The sequence below is a fragment of the Pipistrellus kuhlii genome, unplaced genomic scaffold (genome assembly GCF_014108245.1).
Source record: "Pipistrellus kuhlii isolate mPipKuh1 unplaced genomic scaffold, mPipKuh1.p scaffold_m20_p_6, whole genome shotgun sequence".
NCBI lineage: Eukaryota > Metazoa > Chordata > Mammalia > Chiroptera > Vespertilionidae > Pipistrellus > Pipistrellus kuhlii.
The window spans coordinates 22093788-22106936 of NW_023425562.1; the positions used below are offsets into that span (position 1 = coordinate 22093788).

At 53.9% G+C, this 13149-nt stretch overlaps 2 protein-coding genes across 2 annotated transcripts; one reads left to right on the forward strand and one right to left on the reverse strand.

Annotated features, from left to right (window-relative positions):
* Positions 1 to 709: 709 nt before the first annotated feature.
* Positions 710 to 7027, forward strand: SNX21 (sorting nexin family member 21). The gene is made up of 3 exons (XM_036419686.2): positions 710 to 1150; positions 1605 to 1762; positions 4968 to 7027. Exons 1-3 carry the CDS (start codon positions 886 to 888, stop codon positions 5640 to 5642), a joined length of 1098 nt encoding a protein of 365 aa, XP_036275579.1. The 5' UTR covers positions 710 to 885; the 3' UTR covers positions 5643 to 7027.
* On the reverse strand, positions 6049 to 13115 carry ACOT8 (acyl-CoA thioesterase 8). Its single transcript, XM_036419685.2, has 6 exons — positions 12983 to 13115; positions 11437 to 11573; positions 10278 to 10503; positions 8328 to 8485; positions 7683 to 7877; positions 6049 to 6295 (listed from the first exon to the last, which is right to left on the reverse strand). Exons 1-6 carry the CDS (start codon positions 13099 to 13101, stop codon positions 6177 to 6179), a joined length of 954 nt encoding a protein of 317 aa, XP_036275578.1. The 5' UTR covers positions 13102 to 13115; the 3' UTR covers positions 6049 to 6176.
* Between the last annotated feature and the right edge of the window lie 34 nt (positions 13116 to 13149).

Sequence of the window (13149 nt, forward strand, 5' to 3'; positions counted from 1 at the left end):
CTTGGCCCACTGTGTGACTGGGCAAGTCCTCGGGGTCTGTTTCCCCGTTTGCCTCCTTTCTATGTGTGAGGCTCACCTGAGATTGTAAACGACGCGAACGACGCCGAAACGATCATCATGTAACTGATCATTTCGAAGTCCCTACTCTGTGCCAGGCACTAGCCTTACAAGAGCTGCGAAATCATTGTTCCTGTTTCATGTACGAGAAAGGCCGGGCTCAGCAAGGTCAGATGCCACCCCAGGCCTTGTGCCTGCTCTTGGCCTCAGTTACCTCGCAGGACAGATGGGCTCCCCGCTGTCAAATGACTTTGGAGAGTAAGAGTGCCGGATGGAAACGGGGGCTAGATCGGACCGGCCTGGGGCTCCGGGAAGGGTGGGAGGCCCAGGAGGAGGTGAGCCCGCGGGCCGGGATCCCAGGATCCCAGTCTCCCGGGCGCAGGGCTCGGCATCCCGGCGGCTCCGGGCCGGCGGCGGGCGGGCGGGGCCGGGGGCGGGGCGGGGCGGAGGCAGGAAGCGGCGGGGCGGAGCCCGGAGCAGCTGGGCCCCGCGGATACCCTCCTCTTCCCCTCCCTTCCCCCCCCCGCCCCCCCCCCGGCTCAGTGAGGCGCCCCAGGCGGGCCCGGGACCCGGGGAGCGGCGCGCCCCTGTGTGCACCGCGGGGCCCAGAAGGTAGAGACGCACCAGGGGCGGGAGGCGCGGGGAGGCCCCGGTGCCCCCAGCGGCGCAGGAGCGGGGAGGGCGGCGGCAGCGGAGTCTTGGGGCTCCCTGGACCCCGACGGGCTGGGGCGGGTGCTGCGCGGCGCCCTCCTCCCGGGCCCGGGCCCGCCCCTCCGCGGGGCTGGCCGACTCCCGCCGCTGGCCCGGCCCGGGTCCCCGCAGGGTGCCATGGCCTCGCGGCTCCTGCTGCGGCTGCGGCACGCCCTGGCCAGCGAGGGCCCCGCGGAGGCGGCGGCCGGCCCCGAGGCCGAGCAGTTCCCGGAGAGCTCGGAGCTGGAGGACGACGACGCCGAGGGCCTGTCCTCCCGCCTCAGCGGCACCCTGAGCTTCACCAGCGCGGAGGACGAGGAGGACGAGGACGAGGAGGACGACGAGGCGGCCGGCCCCAGCCCGCTGCCCCTCGGGGACCGGGCGTCGGGAGGAGAGGACGCAGGCGAGTGCGGAGCAGGCGGCGGGGACCCCGGAGCGCCACTGGGCCTCCACCCCCGTGGGAGCTCTGAGCTGATCCTGCCCAAACTCCGAGATGGCCACACTTGTTTAAGTGTCCCAGCCACCACTCGGCTGCTGTCACAACCCTCTCTGAGCCAAGTTTCCCCTCTCTGTGTCAAATGGGGCAATCACCCCATCTCCAACCTGTTGGGGCCTTCTGGGGATGTAGTCTGGGATAGAAATGGTCCTTAATGCGCTAGGGATGTTTTGGGGGTGGAGATATTTACTTAGCGCCAAGCGCGGTGATCGGCATCCAGCTTCTCAGACCCTCCATTTCCGTATCTGACACATGGGGATAAAGCTGTTGTCATCTGTTGGGAGGAGCGAGGTCATGGCACATGGTGTAGGTCGACCCTGGCCCCAGGCCTCCTGATAGGTCTGGTCATGTGCTCCTGCAGAACAGAACCCCTCACCCGACGGGCAGCGGAGCAGCCAGCTCCTGGCACGCCAGTTGCAGGATTTCTGGAAGAAGTCCCGGAACACCCTGGTGCCCCAGCGGCTGCTCTTCGAGGTGACCAGTGCCAACGTGGTCAAGGACCCTCCTTCCAAGTACGTGGTGAGTTCGGGTCCAGGAGCCCCTGGTTGTGAGTCTACGGGTCTATCTAAGACACAGGAGGGAAAATTCCAAGTTCCTTGGTGAGGACGAGCTGGCTGTGTAGTTGTACATGGCTGCCCCCATTTTACAGATGGAGAAACAGGGCAGAACAGGGATGTAACTTGAGCAAGTCCTCAGGCAAATGACAGCTTCTTTGAGACTGAGTAAAAAAAGGATTGTGGGCCTGACTCCTCGCCTGGTTTTGAAAATAAGAGAACCGGTGTGTGTGCCCCTACTCACACCCTCCCCCACCCCCCCAAGGTTTTGCAAAATGTAGCAGGAAAGAATATTATCTGAATCAGGTTTGAGACCCAAGTGGCATTGGTTAGTGTTTTTGTGGTTGTTGTTCTGTTTTGTTTTGTTTTTAATGAGTTTTGGATGCAGAACTTGATTTAAATCCGTTGTTTGACCTTGGATGAGTTGTATAACTTTGATGACCTTTTCCTCATCTGAGTAATGGGAATAATGCAGAGAATTGTCACAGGAAGTAAATGGGACAGTGCACAGAAAGCCCTTAGCACTGTGCCTGGCATTATGAAATGCTCAAAAAAAAAAGTGTAATAAAATAAAAAATTCGCTCCCATAATATTACACAGCTTCGGACTGAAAATCCCTGGCATCTGGGGCCTGCTGTGGCCTCCTTACAAGCCGGGTGAATCAGTTCTCGAGCAGCCATCCTGAATAGAATAATCTTGTAAAAGCTCCATTTAGAGGGGTTCAGTGAAGAGCAATGTGGGGGAGAACCTGAGAGTCCCCGTTTTCTTCTCTGTGGAAAGGAGAAACTGACATAGAAAGTGAGGTCTGCCAGGCCTTCTCCTGCTGGCCTGAAACCCAGCCTGACCTGGCTGCAGCTCCCTTCCTCTCACTTCCCTCCTCCTCACCACCCTCCTCCATTTCTGACTCAGCAGGAAGGGGGCCTGGAGCCCTGTCCCACATCTGGACCTCTCCGCCCCTCTCTGCTGCTATTAGTAAACAAGGGCCACACCCATGGGGTGGCTGCTTCAGTTTGAGCAGTGATTGGTAATCAAGTCTTAAGTGGCAAAAGTCCTGGCCAGGCATCGTGCATAGGAAGGGGACCCCAAAGATCAATTATCAAGGAGCAGCTGCGAAACAAGTTAGTATGAGGGTGACTCTGGGAGAAGAATGACAAGAGAGCAGGATGGCCAAGGTTGCCCTGGCCAGTGTCGGGGCAAACAAATCACCTCCTTTGTCCAGAGGGGACCCTAAATTCTGACGGAATTCTCCTGTGGGGTTAGAGCACAGACTTTGGAATTGTCAATCTGGTTTTAAATCGCAGCTGGGCCATTTCCCAGCTGTGTGACTCGGGGGATGTCTTTTATGTTTTATCTTTTAAAAATATATTTTTATTGATTTCAGAGAGTAAGGGAGAGGGAGAGACAGAAACATCAATGATGAGAGACAAACATCAACCAGGGATTGAGCCTAAAACTCAGGCATGTGCCCCAACCAGGAATCAGACTGTGATCTCCTGGTGCATAGGTCCATGCCAAAAAACCAAAATCAAAGCCGAAGCAACATAGGGATCATTATAGACCAGTTCTTACTGAAGTGTGTTCTACAGAAAATAGGTTTCCTTCCTTAGCCAGTTTGTCTCAGTGGATAGAGCGGACTGAAGGGTCCCAGGTTCCATTCTGGTCAAGGGCACCATGCAGGCTCCGCATTCCTGGCCCTGGTTTCTATCTCTCTGTCTCTCCCCCACCCTCCCACTATCTCTGAAAATCAATGGCAAAATATCCTCAGGTAACAATTTACAAAAAAGAAAAGTTTCCTGGAATGTTAATAACTATTCCTTAAGAGAAAGATTTTGCAGTCAGTATGTTTTGGGAATGAAGAGTTGAAGAGTAAAATAAGGTTTTACTGTTTGACTTTTTAATCCTTAATGTTAACAAACCTAACCGACTAGAGGTGGCTATAATACAGGTAGTTTCTCAGAACAAATTTAAACAAAACATCTGGGTTTGTTGTTAGTACGCCTTTAACCTCGAAGGTTCTTTAACATCTAAGGTTCGCTAATCCCCTTTTAAACTTGCTGGCTTAGCATTCTTATAGATTAATCTATGTTTGGGTTCTCAGACCTGGGGGAAGTCTTATGGTGATCTCCTTCAGTGTCTCCTCCCCCCCTCCCCCCCAACTTCGATTCCAGTACCACCTTCACAATTCTTGTCCCATCTGAATGCTGCTTGTACCAATCTCTGTTTAACATTTTTCTTTAAATAAACCTTTTTCTTAAGTAAGTTTAAAAGACTTTATAACATACTGTATGTGGAAAGCCTCACTTGCCATAACAAGAAGATATCCGTAAAAAAAAAAAAAAAAAAAGTCATTAAACCCTGCCTGGATGCTGCTGCCTGAAGGCCCTGACCCAAGACCCATTTCCTGGTTCTTTTCTAACAATGGAGCTGAGACGAGTCCAAGTGCTCTCAATCTGCAGAGTCAAAGAGGACTAAGGGAGTCACCTCCTGCCTCAGATTCAGTGTTATTTACATCCTCCGAAAAATCTCAGGACCAACCTTTGTCCACGCCCCACCCCTGAGTAAACACTGACCTGGGCCAGCATGTCCTTCCCTAGAGAAGGAAGCGACTGGAGGGGAATGCTGGGCTGGTGTCACAGTGAGGAGCAGCTGGCCTGCGGTTAGAACGTGAGTCTGAGCCCAGCGTGCTTTTCACGTGGGCATTCCTGGGGTGTCTGAAGACCTGTCTTCCGGGTCTGGGTTGGAATAACCTGGCTGGGGATGTGGGAGCTCTGTGTTGGAGGAGAACAAAGCTCCTAAAGGTCGGCTCAGAGGCCTGAGATTGGCCTGGGTTTCCACGAACCCCTGGTTTTCCGGAGGGGCTGTCAGAAGAGCTAACTGCCCTGATGGGAAGGGAGTACTTTCTGGAAGGGGCAAAAAAGCAGCAGCTCTAGGCACTGAAGTTCATCTTTGTCTTTCTCTCCCCGTGCTGCCTTGGGCCTGGGTCATTTCAGACGAGCCTCAGGTAAGACGGAGTGGGCTCCCCAGCTGCTGCCCCAGCAGCTCCCACCTTCCTGGGCCCAGTCTTAAGGGTAAAGGGAAGAGGTGGGGCAACAGAGCTGGAAGTCTGGGGATGGGGAAGGAAGGGGCCCCTGGACAATTTGCACCTGCCCTGACCCCCACCCTCCCTGCAGCTCTACACCCTCGCCGTGATGGGGCCAGGGCCACCAGACCACCAGCCGGCCCACATCTCTCGCCGTTACTCAGACTTTGAGCGGTTGCACCGAAACCTGCAGCGGCAGTTCCGGGGCCCCATGGCTGCCATCTCCTTCCCCCGTAAGCGCCTGCGCCGGAATTTCACTGCAGAGACCATTGCCCGCCGCAGCCGAGCCTTCGAGCAGTTTTTGAGCCACCTGCAGGCAGTCCCGGAGCTGCGCCAGGCCCCAGACCTACAGGACTTCTTTGTACTGCCGGAGCTGCGGAGGGCACAGAGCCTCACCTGCACTGGCCTCTACCGCGAGGCTCTGGCGCTCTGGGCCAATGCCTGGCAGCTTCAGGCCCAGCTGGGCACCCTCTCCAGCCCAGATCGCCCTCTGCTGACCCTGGCTGGGCTGGCTGTATGCCACCAGGAGCTGGAGGACCCTGGGGAGGCCCGGGCTTGCTGTGAGAGGGCCCTTCAGCTGCTGGGGGACAGGAGCCCCCATCCTTTGTTGGCACCCTTTCTGGAGGCCCACGTCCGGCTCTCCTGGCGCCTGGGCTTGGACAAACGCCAGTCAGAGGCACGGCTGCAGGGCCTGCAGGAGGCAGGCCTGACCCCCACACCACCCCCCAGTCTCAAAGAATTGCTCATCAAGGAGGTACTGGATTAGTCTTGCCTAGACTTAAGGTCACTCTAGGGGAGAGGCACTGCCCCAGGGTGGCAGCGGTCGGGGACCAATGAGGGATGAGGACCTGAACAGCAGCTGGGAGGCTGTAGGGGGTGCTGGGAACCCCTAGGAGTAACACAAAGCATTTGTAGCAGACGGAGGAGGAAACGTGGCTCTTCTGCTGGGCTGGGCTTGGGGAAAGCTTTGGCAGGGGATGCCTGGGACCTGGGATGGTGCAGGGAGGAAGTCTGATGCACCCTCTTTGGCATATGCACAGCTGGGGGCTGTACCCCAGGCCAGGGCCAGTGTTCCCTGTTCCTTGGGCCTCCGAGTAAGGGCCAGGGACTCCTGGAGTTGATGGCTGGAGGGCGGGCTGCAGTTCTGGCCCAGGGAATTAAAGGCCAGCAGGTCCAGTGGTGGTAGTCTCTTTATTGGATATGAGGGACAAAGCCCGGCCCTCAACTGTAATTCCTGCCTCGCCTCAGGAATGGGGGAGAAGGGAGATCCTGAAGCCCCAGGCCAAGCTGGTACCTCTGGCTACAGCTTGCTCTCTGTGACCCGGGGTTTCACTCGGAACACGCCCTCCTGGGCACAGGATATAGCCAGCACCCCGTCCCGACGCCACAGCTGCCCACGGACCAGCCCCCGGGAGCCACCTGTGGGTGAGAGGGTAAGAACAGCCTTCTCTCTCCTTTAGCACAGCCATGGGGGCTTCTGAAGGGTGCAGTCCAGGCTGGGCTGCCCCACACAGGGGCACACTGCGTGTTGTGCCCCTTTTAATGTGTTCAGTCATCAGGGGGTACCATGGGAACCCCACAAAACAGTTTAAACGCACTTTACATGTTCTCGGGCTTCCTCAACAATCACAGGGGGGGAGTTCTGAGGACAGTCTTCGTCAGTAGCTTGGCTAAGCAGGTCTACCTCTGGCCACTTGTGTTAGGAAACCCGTCAGTTCCCCTTATAACAAATCTAACCAGTCCCACCAGGCTGGTGTTATATGAAAAACACTCCCAGCCCCAAGGGGACAAAGACGCTCAGGGGAGAGGACCTGGGGCCATGAAGTCTGGCCACGCCTGCCTCCCCACCTGCAGATTTATGAAGGGAGCTGCCGGGTCCCTCCCTGTGGTGCAGCTCACTCAGTCCTCACAACAGCCAAGCAAAGCAAGGTTCGTCCCCTTCTCCGGATGATGAGCTTAAATTCAGAGGCTCAGGAACTTGGCCTTAAGAATCAGGCCAAAACCAAGTATCCCGACTTCAGGGTGGTTGAACCTGTGCTGCGATGCTATTGGTACCTTTCGTTTGTCGGTTTCTTTGTTTTGTTTACTTTTCTATGCTGTTGGTACTTGAGAGCGCCCCTTCCCTGAGTATAAAGAGCCCCTTGAGTTTTGTCCCTGGTTTACAAAGCAGTTTTCATTTGGAAAGTACGTCCTCGGGAGGGAGTCCAGGGCTCTGACAGCAGACATGGATGAACGAGCCTGGGGTTCTCTCTGCCTCTGACGAGGAGTGTCCCAGCAGAGGGGCCTTTAGAGACTGTTGAGTGCCCTGAGCCACCGGGTTAATTGGCAGAATCACTTAGCTTCTTAAAAATATAGTTTCCTGGATCTCTTCCAAGACCTGCAGAGTCAGAATCTTAGAATCTGAAAACCTGTTTTTAAAAAGCTTCCTGAAGTGGCCACCAGCTTTGGCTGCTACTCTGCTAACACAACTCTGGTTATTGAAACGGGGAAACTGAAGCTCAGAGGGGAGACAGGACTTGTCCAGGATCATATAGAGATTTTGAAATGTTTCTGGGACTAGAACTGGGGTCTCTGAGATAGAGTGGGTCATAATCCCAACATGTTACAGAAATTATAAGAGCTGATTATGAGTGCCACCCTCCAGCCTCACCCTTTGAAGAAAAGGATGCCAAAGCCGAGGGGGCAGGAGAGAAAGTGGCCTGTGCAGTGCCCCATAGAACGTGGGTGGGGAACAGCATGACCCAAGAAAGCAGGCTCCCTGCCACCCCAAGGCCAGTGCCCTTGTCCCACGTGACCCCACACTCACCAGCCCAAGGGCTCTCGCACTCATACAGCATCCAGTGGTCGGCTCGGAAGGGGGCGTGGAACCACATGGAGTGGTCCAAGGAGACCATGAAGCGCACCGAGTGCTTACGCTGGTGGGGCAGCAATGCCGTGCCCAGAAAGGCAAAGTCCGAGATGTAGGCAGCCACGCAGCAGTGCATCTTGATGTCGCCCTCCCCTGCAACAGGTCCCGGCCCCATCAGCCCTGGGCTCCTGGCCTTTGCAGCTCAGGACCTGCGGGGAGGCAGGGGAGACGGGCTGCCGTGCATAGATATGCAGGCTGTTCACTGCACGAGGGGACGTGGCCCAGGTGTATGTATGGGGAGGGGGAGGCAGGGATGGGGCCCTCACTCCCACATCTCCCGCACAGGCACCTTAAGATTAGTAGTGTACCTGGAGAAGAATCTCAGCAAAGTGCCTGCCTTCCCCAGTCAGAAAGGGCCTGCATTAGGATTACAGCCACCTGCCATTCTCCCCAGGCAAAGGCCTAGTAGGGCCCCGATCACAAGGTGAGCCAAATCCCCATCATGGGAATGAGGAAATAGAGGGGAAGTAACATGCCCAAGGCCACACAGAGCAAATACTATGCAGGCCTAGTGTTCTCTTCCAGTCCAGGAGGTCCTCTTACCAATATAGCCCTTGGCTCGCACCCAGAACATCTGTTTGGGCTCCATGTTCTCCAACTGGCACAGGCTGGATGGGTTTATTAGCTTGATCTCAATGGGCACATTCCGGGCAGGAATCCGGTTCAGGACCACTCGGTACTTCTTTTGGAGGTTAGGGTCCCTGGAAGGAAAGGGTTGAGGGACTTGAGGAGACCCAGAGAGAGGGGAAGCCTATTCTGACTCCCCTCCTTCCTCCAGAGGGAGGGCAGACTTAGCCTGAAAGTCTCCCTCTCCTCTGGCAGGCAGGAGCATCAAGTATTTGAAGCCATTCTTTGCCTCCTATGAGCTATGTGGCCTTATGCAAGTTAGTAACCTCTCTGAGCCTATTTTCCCGTCTGTAAAATGTGGATAACGACAGTCACCTACCTGATAATAAACATCGTGGAGAAGACGAGATCATGCATGTAGTCATGAGGCGCGCCCCCAATACGCACCATTATAAGCATTTCACCCACATTGCCCCATTCCTCACAGCAACCACGTGAGACAGCTGCAGTTGTCACCCCCCCAATGACCCGTGAAGCAAGCACAGAGGCCAAGCAGCTTGCTCAGGAAGTAAAGGCAGGCTTTGGACCCAGGCAGCCTGACTCAGTTTACACTCTTAAGCACTTCACTATCCCAATCACTCGGGGAGCCAGGCTGCCCAATGGGACTGAGCTATCGAACCCTAAGCCATCGGGAACAGAGTCCACAGGGAAAGAGCCGTTTCCAGGCAAGCCCCTTCACAGCAGCAGCCACCTTAGTGCACGCCAGGACTTCCATTCTCAGCTCCAGCCTCTCAAGCACTGTCCACAGAACCTTCAGGGATGACAGGATGTTCTGTATCTGCACTGTCCACGGTGGTGGCCACTAGCCACATGTGGCTACTGAGTGCTTGCAATGTGGTTAGCGCGGTTAATAGTGAGGAACGGAACTATTAATCCTACCTGATGTTTATTGATTTAATCCTATGTAGCTAGTGGCTTTCTCATTGGACAACACAGCTCTAGATTTAGGGACTTTTAAGAACATTACAGCAAACGTTTTTAAGCTCTGACCGTAGACAGGCTCCAAGCTTATTCCTGTCAGTCAACTGTATAACTACAATTTACTGCACACTTAAATGCCTTATTTTATGACTGAGGGCACAGGCTCAGAGTGGGAAAGCGATGTGCCCAAACTCACACAGCTAGCAGAGACCGTCTAGATTTGAACCAAGACCTTTCCCAGGTTCAAACTCACATCCGCCCCATCACACCTTGCTGCCTCCCCAGCCAGCACAAGACAGAGGCACTCTCCCTCAGGTAGCTGTGAAGTAGGCAGGCAGAAACATACATTTTTTATATGGAGAAGCAGAGCTCTGTGAGGCTGGGGAGAGTTGGGCAAAGTCACAGAGCAAATGGGCACTAACAGCCCACAGCCTTGGCCAAAAGCCATGTGTCTGTCCTGAGTCAGAGGCCCTGGCATTTTCCCAACTTTATCAACTGTGACCTAAATAAGAAATATATTTTGCCAGGTGACATTTAAAATACTTAACACATACTAAGGCAGAGGCAGCAGGAACCCTCACCCTGTCAGGCATTACCTCCTAGGCTGCCTGATCATGTGACCTTGAAGGGGGAGTCACTCAGGGACTAGGGAGGTGAGTATTTGCCAAGTAGTTAAAGAAGTATAGTTCAATACTTTAACAACCAGTAAAACTACTGTACCTGAATTGGCTGAATCATAAGCCTGCATTTTACATCCTGACCCCACACACAACTGAAACTAACCTATCACCAAAGGACTCTTACCCTTACTATACACAATACATTGCTGTATCATATTTTCTAGTCCGTATTTTTAAATAGTCAAGGCACACTAAAGGATTCCATGACCCAGGAACAGGAAGCATCTGCAGTCTGAACACTGACTCGAGCCTCCTGGTCTCTCACCGTAAGCACTGGTCAATGAGGGTCTCATAGTCAGGCAGCTCTTCCGGCGGGGGCACAGTGGGCATGGAGAACTGGTGCTGTAGGGGGCTGGGCTGGGTCAGCTGGAAGGAGGCCTGGCAGATGAAGATGGGCCTGCCATGCTGCACAGCCTTCACTGATCGCACGGAGAAGCTCGCCCCTGTTCGCGTCCGCTCCACCTGGTACAAAACAGGCACCTTCGGGTCCCCTGTGGGGAGCACAGGGACAGGTAAACCTGAGTGAGCCCCACAGGCCTGTCATCATCACCATGGCTGGAGAGGCACCTCTGCTACTCGTTCTCCATTCCTCTTCTGCTTGGTAGCTACTGACTGAGGCCTGCTAAGGCCCACTACTGCAGATACAGAGAACACCAGACCCTGTCATGAGGATGCTCCCAGTACAGGTGGAACTCTTCTTTCTCAATAGCACAGAACAGAAGAGACATTGCCAGATGACCTGCATTCCAATCCTAGATAATTAGCTGTGTGATCGTGGCAAAGACACTTAACCTCTCTGAGCAGTTTACCCATCTATAAAATGAGAATCATCATGGTATTCATACCTCTCAGGATTTTTATGAGAATGAGGTCATAATTGTAAAGTGGTTAGAATAATATCTGGCACACAGCTACAAGCAGCTGTAGAGATCATCTGGAGAACACACTTTGTCCCGCCCTCATCCATTTTTCTGAGGAGATGAGCAAACCAAGCCTCAGGGAGTGGGTAACCTCGCTCAAGGTGGCATGATGGCGAATGAAACTAAACCCATTGTCTCTGGAGCCCCAGACACCTGCTCTTTCTTCTCCAAGGCAAGGTGCCTACCTCCACACCCCTAGCAGAGGTTAGGCACAGCTCTGAGGATTCAGCATAGTACTTAGCTACAGGTGTGTAAACAATGAACAAAAGACCTACAGAGAGTAGTTAAGCCAGTCTCGTGTCTTTTGGAGCCAGATAACAAGCAGTGGCTCCACCCAGGCCTTGTTCCTCTCCAGGCTTCCCTGTGGGTGGAGATCAACTAACTCCCTTCCCCACTGTCTCCTCCCAGTCTTTTCTCTCTCTTAAGTCAGACCCCGAAGGCCAGGAAGAAGTGGCTGCTGGGCCTTTAGGGCTGGGTGGGGGGCAGGGAGGGGTGCATACTTACCTGCCCGGACGAAATAGCAGTGCAGGGAATGCACTTGAACGTCTTCACTCACTGACTTGGCTGCGGCCACCAGGGCCTGCCCTATGATCTGACCCCCAAACAGCCGCTTGGTGGTGGGTATCCAGTAATGCCTTCCTCTGTGGGTAGAAAGAGAAAGCAGGATAGACTTCAAAGGTTGGGCCAAATCCGGTGACAATCATTGAGCTTCTAGTGCAGATCTCATAACTTTATTGGACTTTGGGACCTTTTGAGAATATGGTAAAAGCCCTGGACCCTTTCCCCAAATTTCTTATATCATTCTACATGACAGCATACATCATCAAGGCCTTGGAGATTGCCTAACCCTTCTGTGGACTTTAAGATAAGGAACCAACTCCCATATTTTAGTAGAGAATGGGGATCAGAGAGGGAAGGTGACCTTAGCAAGGTAACCCAGGTAAACATTGCTAATCCTTAGAAGTAGTTGGGTCTTTTGACCCCAAGTCTAGTATTTCTTCACTGCTCATACCAGGGTAAGGCAGAAGCCTCTGAAGGCCTTCGAGCACCCCAAGAGCTAGAGTGGACTGCATCAAGGCCTGCCACTTATATCCCTCAACTTTGACAACCCAAGAACTAGGTTTAGAGCTCAAAAGGCCCTCCGATTTCCATGTAATCCTTTCAGTGTGAAGATGAGAAAACTAGGGGCCCAGAGGTGAAAAGGACTTGCCGAATGCATGAACCTTATGGAGGCTAGATTTGGGTCTCTGGCTTTCCAAGGCCCAAAACAGTTAAGCATTTTTACACGGTGCATTGTAAACAGCCCTCTAGGAAGTTATTTGTGATTTCTCAAGGAGGGGGAAGAGAAGTCAACACCCTAAATAGCTCCCAATAAGCTAGTAGGAGCCTTGGAGGCTCAAACTGTAAAACTCCCAGCTGCAGTCAAGAGTTTAATCCGGTTTGGCTCAGTGGATAGTGTCGGCCTGCAAGAGGCAGCTGATCAATGATTCTCTCTCATTGATGTTTCTAACTCTCTATCCCTCTCTCTTCCTCTATAAAAAATCAATAAGATATATTTAAAAAAAAAAAAAGAGTTTAAAGGGTGTGGGGAAGGAAAATAGCTCAGGCCTCAGGATGAGTTTGGAGCTATTACACCTCAAGTGGTGGTGGGGATGGGTTTGTAAGAGGGAAAGGATAATGAATATGCAAGGAGCTGAGGGTACGTTTTAAACCAGACTAGCCCTTGGACTAATCGCAGCCCTTTTTAGACTGGTCCCCAGAGCCATGGGAAGCTGCTGAGAAGGCTATCTCAGGTCACCACTTTATTTGCCCAAACGACCAGGGCCCCCTAGAGGGGGAGCTGCGCAAACCCGGCGCAGAAAGGAAGTAAGCCTAAGGCAGCGAGGACAGCTGTCAGGAACAAGTTCTCTCCCAAAGGCCACAGAGCCTGCATCCCGCACGGAACCCATCTTCTTCCAGGAGACCATGAGCAGAAGGCTACAGGGTGGCGGCGGTCGAGATCGGGTGCGTCTGTCCCAATGCGGGGTGCGGGCCAGATGCGGCAGGCTACCTGAAGAGATCTTCGTCCAGCGGCTCGAGGTTGAGCACGCTGGTGACCAGGACGCTGCGAAGGTCCCCGGGGGGGTCGCCACCGCCTTGCCCATCCTCCGGGGCCTTCGGGGACGACATGTGGATCACTTGCCGAAGCCTCTGCGCTGAACCCGACGCGCGCGGACA

Coding starts and splice junctions, on each gene's coding strand:
- SNX21 (XM_036419686.2), top strand. CDS start 886: ATGGCCTCGCGGCTCCTGCTGCGGCTGCGGCACGCCCTGGCCAGCGAG. Junction 1,151..1,604: donor GTCGGGAGGAGAGGACGCAG/GCGAGTGCGGAG, acceptor GTGCTCCTGCAG/AACAGAACCCCTCACCCGAC. Junction 1,763..4,967: donor ACCCTCCTTCCAAGTACGTG/GTGAGTTCGGGT, acceptor CCCTCCCTGCAG/CTCTACACCCTCGCCGTGAT.
- ACOT8 (XM_036419685.2), bottom strand. CDS start 13,101: ATGTCGTCCCCGAAGGCCCCGGAGGATGGGCAAGGCGGTGGCGACCCC. Junction 10,504..11,436: donor CTGCTATTTCGTCCGGGCAG/GTAAGTATGCAC, acceptor TGCTCCCCACAG/GGGACCCGAAGGTGCCTGTT. Junction 6,296..7,682: donor GTGCGAGAGCCCTTGGGCTG/GTGAGTGTGGGG, acceptor TCTCACCCACAG/GTGGCTCCCGGGGGCTGGTC.